Genomic DNA, 12,045 nt, shown 5'->3' with positions numbered 1-12,045 from the left:
CGCAAAAACTTAAGCAGTTCTTCTTTGTTTGGTGGCTTGTGACTATCCATCATCCTCTTGATTACATTCCAGAGGTTTTCAATGGGGTTCAGGTCTGGAGAATGGGCTGCCCATGACATCTCTCCTGAACCCCAATCACTCCTGTATCTATCTGTTATCAATGATAGATCTGCCCTCCTGGATCTTTTTTTTTTTTTTTTTTTTCTCTTTTCCTTCCTGACTTCCAATTAATCCCCTCCTGTGTGTGTAACCAGTCTCCCTGTTGCCCCTCCCTCCTGATCACACCTGGGCCTGTTTGATGTGCATTTGAGAAGTTATAAATTCCTAGAGATTGGTCTGCCATTGCAAGGATGCCATTATAAGGATAAATATTGAAATATGCCAGAAGTGACCAGAAGGTACGCCAAACCTCTGTTTAAAATACCACATTTCTTTCTGTCAGCTCCACACTTACTTTTACCATGCTGAAATATGCTCTAGTGGTTTTGCCTCCATTACTCCTGACTCTCCTTCGCTATCCACAGACCCCAGCACCCTCTAAACAAGTAATAATCTCTCCTTCCCTCTTGCCCCCCCATCTGACCGCCTCCACTGACCTGCTCCTCAACTTCAGATCTCTCCTAACAACACACAAAACACATCTCCCACTCTCCTCCTCTCACCTGCTCTGCCTCTCTGCTTCTCCTCACTGCTGGCGACATATCTCCCAATCCTGGACCCCCACAGCTCACACCTCCCATTATTACCCCCTTCTATCACTCCCAATCCAAAACAACCACCCAAAATTTTTCAAACCTCAAAGCCGTGCCTTTGACGCCCACCACCCTGCTCCTTCTCTCTGTATCACTCTGGAATGCCCGCTCCATTTGCAATAAGCTCCATGTGATTCACAACATCTTTACCTCTCGCAATTTTTCCTTCCTTGGCCTCACTGAAACATGGCTGACACCCTCCGACACCGCCTCCCCTGCTGCGCTATGCTATGGCGGCCTCCACTTCACCCACACTCCTCGCCCTGGCAATAGACATGGTGGAGGAGTGGGCCTTCTCCTTTCTTCCAACTGCAACTTCAACCCAATCCCACCTCTACCCTCCCTTATCCTCCCCTCTTTTGAAGTCCACTCTGTCCGCATATACTCTCCCTCCAACCTCCAAGTGGCTGTCATATACCGACCTCCAGGCCCCACCACTGCCTTCATTGGCCAATTCTCCACCTGGCTCCTCCACCTTCTCTCTGCTGATATTCCCACCATCATCCTGGGTGATGTCAACATCCCCATTGACACCCACCAGTTAGCAGCCGCAAAACTTCTGTCACTCACATCTTCCTTTGGACTTACTCAGTGGTCCTCCTCAGCCACCCACACAGACGGACACACATTAGACCTGGTCTTCACCCGCCTTTGCTCTCTTTCTAACCTCACAACCTCACCTCTCCCTCTGACCACCATCTACTTATTTTCTCATCCCTGTCCTCCTCACCTGTCACCCATGTCCAGCAACACGTGCACCCCCGCAGAAACCTTGCACACCTAGACACTCGCATGCTCTCTGACTATCCTACCACTGTCCTCCATATCTTCACTCCACGACACAGAAACTGCCACTAGTTTCTACAATGCCACTCTTGCATCAGCCATCGACTCGGTCGCCCCTGTCATGCATAACAGAGTGCGACGAATCAGTAGACAACCCTGGCACAATAACACCACTAAAAAGCTTTGGCAAGCATCCAGAATTGCTGAACGGCGCTGGAAGAAAACGCATTCCCAAAACGACTTCACTGCACTCAAACAAGCAACACTCACATTCAAATCAGCTCTCACCTCTGCTAAACAGGCCTACTTCACATCTTTTGTATCTTCCTTATGCCACAACCCCAAACAGTTGTTCAATACTTTTAACTCCCTCCTCCGCCCACCACTGCCCCCTCCAACTTCCCTTATCTCTGCTGAGGACTTCGCCATGCACTTCAAAAACAAGATAGACCAAACACGGCAAGTCTTTATTATTCAACCACCACAACCCCTTTGTATACCAGACCAATGCCCAAACCCCATAACCTCCTTATCCAACATCACTGAAGGGGAGCTTGTTCATCTTCTCTCCAAATCACACCTCACCACTTGTGCACTTGACCCCATCCCATCCCACCTACTCCCCAACCTCGCCACCACTCTTATCCCATCTCTAACCCACCTCTTCAACCTATCACTAACTTCCGGTACCTTCCCTTCTGCTTTCAAACATGCTACAATCACACCTATCCTCAAAAAACCAACCCTCGACCCAACCGCTATGTCCAGCTATCGCCCAATATCGCTTCTCCCATTCGCTTCCAAACTCCTGGAGTAGCACGTCCACACTGAACTTTCCTCCCATCTCTCATCTAACTTGCTCTTTGACAATCTACAATCTGGTTTCCGCCCCCATCACTCCACTGAGACAGCCCTGACCAAAATTACTAATGACTTACTCACAGCCAAAGCAAACGGACAATACTCTATACTGCTCCTTCTAGACCTGTCCTCTGACTTCGACACAGTTGACTACTGCCTCCTACTACAGATCCTCTCTTCCTTTGGCATCAAAGACCTTGCCCTATCCTGAATCTCCTCATACCTCTCCAACCGCACATTCAGCGTCTCCCACTACCACACTACCTCCTCATCCTACCCTCTCTCTGTTGGAGTCCTCCAAGGCTCTGTTCTAGGACCCCTACTCTTCTCAATCTATACACTTTCGCTTCCAAACTCCTGGAGTAGCACGTCCACACTGAACTTTCCTCCCATCTCTCATCTAACTTGCTCTTTGACAATCTACAAATCTGGTTTCCGCCCCCATCACTCCACTGAGACAGCCCTGACCAAAATTACTAATGACTTACTCACAGCCAAAGCAAACGGACAATACTCTACTGCTCCTTCTAGACCTGTCCTCTGACTTCGACACAGTTGACTACTGCCTCCTACTACAGATCCTCTCTTCCTTTGGCATCAAAGACCTTGCCCTATCCTGAATCTCCTCATACCTCTCCAACCGCACATTCAGCGTCTCCCACTACCACACTACCTCCTCATCCTACCCTCTCTCTGTTGGAGTCCTCCAAGGCTCTGTTCTAGGACCCCTACTCTTCTCAATCTATACACTTGGCCTGTGGCAACTCAAAGTCCCACGGATTCCAGTACCATCTTTATGCCGATGACACTCAGATCTACTTCTCTGGCCCAGACGTCACCTCTCTGCTGTCCAGAATCCCGGAGTGTCTATCAGCCATATCCTCCTTCTTCTCCTCCCGCTTCCTCAAACTGAATGTGGACAAATCTGAACTGATCATCTTTCCCCCATTTCACAGATCCTCCTTACCTGACCTATCTATCACAATTGACGACATCACGCTTTCCCCCGTACCGGAGGTCCGCTGCCTCCGAGTAACCCTTGACTCTGCCCTGTCCTTCAAACCACACATCCAAGCTCTCTCCACCTCCTGCCGCCTCCAGCTCAAAAATATTTCCAGAATCCGTCCCTTCCTCAACCCTCACTCTACTAAAATGCTTGTGCATGCCCTCATCATCTCGCGTCTCGACTACTACAACATCCTTTTCTGTAGCCCCCCTGCTAACACCCTCGCACCTCTCCAGTCCATCCTTAACTCTGCTGCCCGACTAATTCATCTCTCTCCTCACTACTCCTCCGCTTCTCCCCTCTGCAAATCTCTTCACTGGCTTCCATTCCCTCAGCGTATCCAATTCAAATTACTAATACTGACCTACAAGGCCATCTATAACCTGTCTCCTCCATATATCTCTGAATTAATCTCCCAATATCTTCCCTCACGTAATCTCCGATCCTCCCAAGACATCCTTCTCTCCTCCACACTTATTCGCTCTTCACCCAACCGTCTCCGAGACTTCTCCCGAATAGCCCCCATCCTCTGGAATTCTTTGCCCCAACACATCTGGCTATCAACCACACTCGGATCCTTCAGACGACACCTGAAAACCCATCTCTTCAGGAAAGCCTACAGCCTGCAATGACCCCGCTGCCTCCTCACCACTACTGGAGCTACCGCCTCACCATCACTGGAGCTGCTGCAACCCCCCAACCTACTGTCTCCTTCTCCACCATCCTGTAGAATGTAAACCTGAAAGGGCAGGGTCCTCTCTCCCCTCTATATCAGTCTGTGATTGTTAGTTTGTTTACTGTAAGTGATATCTGTAATTTGTATGTAACCCCTTCTCATGTACAGCACCATGGAATGAATGGCGCTATATAAATAAATAAATAATAATAATAATGTGGTGGTCTCTTAATTTTGGCCAGAGCTGTATATATGACATTTACATTGTACTGAAAGGTATATGCATAGGCTGCAAATCTGGAACCTCAATCCCACAAATTCTCCTACTTTAGCATTAGGTAGAGAAAACGTTGGATTGTATATAATAGTGCAAAAGTAAAAGGTAACATAGTAGTAGTAATGACGATATGGTAGAGAATATAGAAAATAGAAACAAGATCACGTTTAAAGTGAACCTGTCAACACGGTTTTGTAATACACAGTAAAAACATGGTTGTAATGGTGCTGCGATACGGAGTACATTGATACCTTTGGTGAAGAACTCTGCTTTGTTGTTCTTCTTTAATCATTGTTTGAAGTATTCTGATTATTAGATTTTGGTGCACAGGGGCCGGACTGTACACGGGGTCGTCTCCTCCTAGTCTGCGATTTTTCAGACCCTCCTCCTGCCTCTGGCCTTTGAATGTCACTGATGAGATATCAAATACAGGAGGCAGCTCATTCACAGACCGGAGGAGGGTTGAGGGGTTGGGGAATCAGACAGGGAGGAGAAGACCCAGTGCATAGTCCCGCTACTGTGCACCCAAATCTAGAAATGAAGAAAACTTCAAATGGTGATTAAAGAAGAACCGCAAAGTGGATTTCTTCACCAATGGTATTATTGTAATCGGTATTACAGCCTCATTACAGTCATGTTTACAAAATCGTACTGACAGGTTCTCTTTAAATGAAAATTCTCATGTATGTCATTTTAGTATAATCCTATAAATGTAATCAAGTAGAATAGAAAAAAAATGATATTCTTCCCTTTTGAATTGCGTATATTGCTATCAATCCTGCAATGGGCATTGACTTTGGCCACCTTCATCATGTATGAAGAAGTATCAATGTACACTTCTATCTAACATAAGTATAATTGCACAATCATGGGTAGGATAGTTTTACAGCCTCTAGAAAGCCATAGTTCAAAGACCATCACTCTTTGGAACAAGTGCTCTGCACAGAACTGACACAATCTTCTTGAATGCAGTAAATGAGTCACATAAAGCAGCAAAAATTAATGTAAGTTGTAATAAAACCTAATTTAAAGAAAATCTGTTGAAAGATTTTACAATACAAACTGCAAAAAATGTTGAATAAATCTTGTAAGCCTATTGAGGCTGATGTATTTATTTTGAAGCTTTATTTCAGAATAGTTGGATAAATCCTTTTTGAATCTTTAAACTCAGTCTCCACCAACAGTGCCCCTGGTAAATTTGTGAACTCATCAGAATTTTCCATATTTCTGCACAAATTTTGGATCTTTTTTGCTGCATAAGAGACTGGATGGCTTGACATATGTGAAGACACAGCATTGCATCTTAATTAACAAGATGACTATCATGTAAAAAAGAATAGACTTATCTATATGTTCATTTCTGGTTAGTCAAGAAAAAAAAGACTTTTGCTTGTGTAAGCCTGTAATATTGACTTGTAAGCTGATATTTGATGACATAGTGTGCTCTTATCCTTGATGACTATTGATGTGTACTGATATGCTAATTATGCATTGTGTAAGCTAGATAGTTTGTTGACTTTTCAGAGGAGGAAAAACTATGCAAATAGATTAAATAATCACATAATGCTACTTGATCTCATCTTCATTCTTACCCTTTATGTCAATATTGAATGAAGGACACTTGTTAAGTATAAAAAGAGGTTACATGCCTCTATAGAGAGAAACTGAGAGACAGAGAGAGACAGAGATTCAGCCAAGACATTCACACATCTAGGGGACTCTACAGGACTTCCGCCAATACATCATGGCTCCTTCACATGGGACACGGGATCTAGCATTCTGCAGGAAACAATCTAGGGGACCTCGGCCCCAGTTGGAAGAATACAGATCTGCTCCATTGACCATTGCTGAACCATGGATATATTTGGAGAAGCTAGGTTGTGACCTTCAGGTCAACCGGCCTTGCACCTCAATGGACTGTCATCTTCCTAAGCTTGTTGTTACCTCCTCTCTGTGTGTGTGCCACAGGTGGGGTAGTCGACCCTGGGTGCTCTGAAGTAACAGCTGCCATTATCCCGGCAAGTCAATGGAAGGGTGAGACTCAGTAATGCGCACCATCTTGGGGTATTTTGCTGGGACTGTTCTACATGTTATCTGCCTGTTTTGTGGTTCAATAAAGCATTGCCGTTTTACTCTCACCCTGTGTTGTCTGAGTAGTGTTATGCCCATGTTAAAGGGAGAGCGGGCGTTTGGCGGGACGATCCCTGGTCCATCAGCTAGCGGACCTGGGCACCCACCAACCAACCGTGTCTCCACAACATTTTGATGGAACAATGAATTCTGAATTAGACCAGCAAATTCTAAAGGAAAATCTCATGTCCTCTGTCCATGAGCTGAACATCAAAAGAATGTGGTTCATGCAGAAAAGCACACAAGTCATCAAACAAAAGAATAGTTGAAGAAGAATACATTTTTGGAATGGCCAAGTCATAGTCCTGACCTTAATCCTAAATAAATGCTTTGGAAGGATCTGAAGGGAGACATTCAAGAGAGAAAACCCACCAACATACAGTGGGGAAAAAGTATTTAGTAAGCCACCAATTGTGCAAGTTCTCCCACTTAAAAAGATGAGAGAGGCCTTTAATTGACATTTAAGGTAGAACCCAACTATAAGAGTCAAAATGAGAAAACAAATCCAGAAAATCACCTTGTCTAATTTGGCAAGATTTATTTTGCAAATTATGGTGGAAAAGAAGTATTTGGTCATTAACAAAAGTTCATCTCAATATTTTGTTATATATCCTTTGTTGGCAATGAGGTCAAACATTTTCTGTAAGTCTTCACAAGGTTAGCACACACTGTTGGTGGTATGTTGGCCCATTCCTCCATGCAGATCTCCTCTACAGCAGTGATGTTTTGGGCCTGTCGCTGGGCAACATGGACTTTCAAATCCTTCCAAAGGTTTTCTATGGGGTTGAGATCTGGAAACTGGCTAGGCCACTCCAGGACCTTCATATGCCTCTTATGAATCCACTCTTTCATTGCCCAAGTGGTGTGCTTGGGATCATTATCATGCTGAAAGACCCATCCACGTTTCATCTTCAATGCCCTTGCTGATGGAAGGAGGTTTGCACTCAAAATCTCACAATACATGGCCTCATTCATTCTTTCATGTACACGGATCAGTTGTTCTGGTCCCTTTGCAGAGAAACAGCCCCAAAGCATTATGTTGCCACCCCCATGCTTCACAGTAGGTATGGTGTTCTTTGGATGCAACTCAGCATTCTGTCTCCTCCAAACACGACGAGTTTTGTTTCTACCAAAGAGTTCTATTGTGGTTCATCAGACCATATGACATTCTCTCAAAACTCTTCTGGATAATCCAAATGCTCTCTAGCAAACTTCACACAGGCCAAGACATGTACTGGCTTAAGCAGGGGAACACAACTGGCACTGCAGGATCTGAGTCCCTGGCAGTGTAGTGTGTTACTGATGGTAGCCTTTGTTACGGTGGTCCAAGCTCTATGTAGGTCATTCACTAGGTCCCCCTATGTGGTTCTGGGATTTTTTCTCACCGTTCTTGTGATCATTTTGACCCTACGGGGTGATATCTTGCGTGGGGCCCCAGATCAAAGAAGATTATCAGTGGTCTTGTATGTCTTCTATTTTCTTATTATTGCTCCCACAGTTGATTTCATCACACCAAGCTGCTTGCCTATTGCAGATTCAGTCTTCCCAGTCTGCTGCATGGCTACAGTTTGTTTCTGGTGTCCTTTGACAGCTCTTTGGTCTTCTCTTCACCATAGTGGAGTTTGGAGTGTGACTGTTTGAGGTTGTGGACAGGTGTCTTTTATACTGATAACAAGTTCAAACAGGTGCCATTACTACAGGTAATGAGTGGAGGACAGAGGAGCCTCTTAAAGAAGAAATTACAGGTCTGTGAGAGCCAGAAATCTTGCATATGCTTTTAGGGGACGAAATACTTATCTTCCACCATAATTTGCAAAATAAATCTTTGCAGATCAGACAAGGTGATTTTCTGGATTTGTTTTATCATTTTGACTCTCATAGTTGTGGTCTACCTATGATGTAAATTACAGGCCTCTCTCATCTTTTTAAGTGGGAGAACTTGCACAATTGGTGGCTGACTACTTTTTTTTCCCCACTGTAAAAGAGTTGTAGCTGATTTGTAGGGAGAAATGGGTTAAAATTCCTCCAAGCCAATGTACAGAACTAATCAACAATCACCACAAATGTAATGTAGTTATTGCTGCACATAGGGGTCACACCAGAGACTGAAAGCAAAGAGAATTGATCCAATATCACACCTATGAGTGGCAACAGTATGTGATTAGGACTTGTGTGAAAATCTGATGTAGTTTTAGGGTAAATTTGTGCAGAAATATGGAAATTATAAAGAGTTAACAAACTTGCAAGAACCATTGTGCCTAACATAACTGAAATCTCCTCAGTGTCCCTCCTCCCTGCTCCTGAATATTACCCCAACTAGCCTGATTTATAAGCATAAGCCCTTCAGTATTCTCCTTCTCACATGTCGTTATAAGCTCATACTGCTGAGTAAAAACTGCAGCCTTCAATCAGACTAGGCAGAAATAGAGTTTTGCTGAATAAACAAGGAATCAAGCTTGTTCACTCTCCTGCTGGACTTAAAAAGACTGCATATTTTTGACATTCATTTTCAAAGTAAGTACACAAGCCTCATCAGGTGTAATATAATGATTATGCTGTTTATATTGTGAATCTAGTATTAGATTTTCTTCAAATAAGATGACATTTTCTAATTATTCCATTTAAACCTTAAATGGTTTATTACCATCTTAGAGATAATATATGCCATAAATATCTGTAAGATGTGGGTCCTGTCTATGAGACAAATCTCTAGGTTCCCAGAGATTGCAACCACATCTTTCAGACATTTATGACAAATTCTGGAGTTATTCCTATATGACATGACGGCTTTTCAAGACTGCACTGTATTTAGTGATGAAGATGAGAGGACTGTATACATCAAACACTACCTTGATATTTGGTTATTCAGGCTTTGGTACAGGCACTGTAGACATAGCCAATCATGGCGGTGTATGATTACTAATTAGATGATGGGTCAGTTCCTGTGATGAGTAAAATTTCATTCAGTCATGAGAATATACAGTCTCTTACCACATATAGTGATCTCCTTGCTGTAACTGCTTGTTACTCGCTTTATGTTTGGTAACAGTTTGAGACGTTTCCTTGTTTCATGTAAAAGATGTAGCACATAGCGAGCATGGAGCTGCTACTAGGAGGAACAGTGAGAGAGAATTAAACACCTTTTGGAAGCATACGTCTCTAGTTCTGTATGTATGCTATTTCACATCTTTTTAAAGGAACACCAAGCCTAGGCTGAGCTCGCTGCATTCATCCGCTGCCGATGAGCGCTGTACATGTTACGGTTACCTCTTACTATTATAAAGACACGTTGTTGGGTATTGTGGCTTTCAGTATTTTGCCTACAATGGGGGTTAGTGTGGCCGAAACTGTGATGGGTACAGTGTGGTGTAGACTGAAACAGACATGGGGTCCTATAGCTGATACTTTAATAGCACGTTTTTGTTCCTAGGGTGCCTGAAATTGTTTTTTTTGTATAGGAACTCCCACGCAGGTGGGATATACCATTGGTGCAACTTGTGCAGTTACACAGGGACCCAAGAGGTAAGACGGGCCTATGTCTACCTCCAAAGCAGGTGGAATTGTTCATTATGATGAGCTATTGGACTGTTAAGGGCCCGTATATTGTTCTTGCACCGGGGCCCTCTTCTGTCCTAGTCTGCTACTACTCTAGGGGTAATCTATCTTTCATTTTAGAAAGTGCACTATGGTCTAAAAACTAGACCTAGAGATATCTTACAACTATAAAATATTTTACTAACTGTATAGTATATAGTAATATACTTACTTGCTCCTGTTTGAAAGCTTCTACTAAGGCCGCTGCATGACTAGGCTTTAAAGGAAATGTCAGCTGTGGACCTGTGTAAGACACTGGCACCTCAATTGATTCGTAGTCACAGTATTTTTCTAGCTCAGTGTCTTTTAGGTTTTCCTCCTCAGTGAACATACGGCAGATGAAGTCCCCTTACAAAGGGTAAAGAATTACATTACACATATATTGAGCCATTTCTAGTTTAAAGTAGCACTTCACTTCTTGTTTTTAATTCATCTTGTTACTAGTTCCCCATTGTGTACTGTATATAATTTACATAGCTAGTATAACCTTGTGTACTTGTTCCCTTTTATCTGGAAATTGATGGTATACTTCCCTTAAGTTAGGTCATATAATATCATGGTGGTATAAAGGTTATGGTCAGCACACTGGGTGGATGGTGGTGCTCTGTGGTAGGACGGATATCCCTACAATAACATAGGAAAGGCCACGGCTCTGGTATCCTATCCTACAATATGTACCGTAATCTCATGGTGTCCGCCCTGGGAATTACATGCTCTCTGAAGGTGGTCACTATTTCAATAAATAAAAGTTCCTGTCTGATAAAATTGCATGGACTGTACCCCTGATGTTCTCCACAGTGAGAAGGGAGAAGCTCCTTCATAGATAATGCTGACAACTTTTAAGCTCCTATACTACAATTATAATGTAGGAGATCATAATTCAGCCTCCTAACTATATCTTTCTTCTGCTTTTCACTGTACGTGACTTCTAAGGTCAATCAGTTGCTGCTGATTGGCTGCAATGGTCACCTAATGCCCCAGAACTTTGATGCAGATTCTGCAGTTGAAATTAGAACAAGTAGCCAAGAAACAGGATAGAAAATTTGGCCTACCAATATATTTTGCTTCACAATTAAAGGGGTTTTCCTACGAACAAAGTTCATTTTAATCAATAGGTCTTGGAATAATAATAATTTCCACAATTGGACGTCTTTAAATAAAATGTTCCTGCTCAGGAGCTGTGGTATGATTAAACTATGTCCCTGTACGGTTAGACACAGCCATTACACAGTACACAGCAGGGGCACATTTATAAGATTACTAGATGGTGGCCCGATTCTAACGCATCGGGTATTCTAGAATATATATGCAGTTTATTTTTGAAGATTTAATAATAATGCAATAATGCACCCCCCAATCCTGATATGTATGGTTCTCTCACCCCCAATCCTGATATGTATGGTTCTCTCACCCCCAATCCTGATATGCATGCTACCCCTCAACCCCCTATCCTGGTATGCATGGTCCCTGACCCCCCAATCCTGGAATGCATGGTCCTCTCACCCCCCAATCCTGGTATGCATGGTCCTCTCACCTCTCTTTCCTGGTATGCATGGTCTTCTTACTCCCCTTTCGGGGTATGCATGGTCCTCTCACCCCCCAATCCTGGAATGCATGGTCCTCTCACCCCCCAATCCTGGTATGCATGGTCCTCTCACCCCTCTTTCCTGGTATGCATGGTCCTCTTACCCCCCTTTCGGGGGTATGCATGGTCCCCTCATTCCCCAATCCTGGTATGCATGGTCCTCTCACCCCCCAATCCTGGTATGCATGGTCCTCTCACCCCCCAATCCTGGTATGCATGGTCCCCTCACCCCCCAATCCTGGTATGCATGGTCCCCTCACCCCCCTATCCTGGTATGCATGGTCCTCTCACACCCCAATCCTGGTATGTATGCTCACTGTCACTCCCCTTTCCTGGTATGTATGGTCCCCTCACCCCCCAATCCTGGTATGCATGGTA

At 43.8% G+C, this 12,045-nt stretch overlaps 1 protein-coding gene across 1 annotated transcript in view; it reads right to left on the bottom strand.

Moving 5' to 3' along the window:
* Window positions 1–12,045, bottom strand: part of PPEF2 (protein phosphatase with EF-hand domain 2) — a 167,591-nt gene that overhangs the window by 69,781 nt on the left and 85,765 nt on the right. Inside the window, exons 6-7 of the mRNA XM_073541188.1 lie at window positions 10,255–10,430; window positions 9,480–9,594 (exon numbers count right to left, since the gene is read on the bottom strand). Of these exons, the coding sequence (XP_073397289.1) occupies window positions 9,480–9,594; window positions 10,255–10,430 (291 nt within the window). The remainder of the gene's footprint in view (window positions 1–9,479; window positions 9,595–10,254; window positions 10,431–12,045) is intronic.

This window comes from Dendrobates tinctorius, unplaced genomic scaffold (assembly GCF_039654945.1).
Source record: "Dendrobates tinctorius isolate UK_male_01 unplaced genomic scaffold, ASM3965494v1 ptg000011l, whole genome shotgun sequence".
NCBI classification, from domain to species: domain Eukaryota; kingdom Metazoa; phylum Chordata; class Amphibia; order Anura; family Dendrobatidae; genus Dendrobates; species Dendrobates tinctorius.
This window is presented reverse-complemented; position numbering and strand designations above follow the sequence as displayed.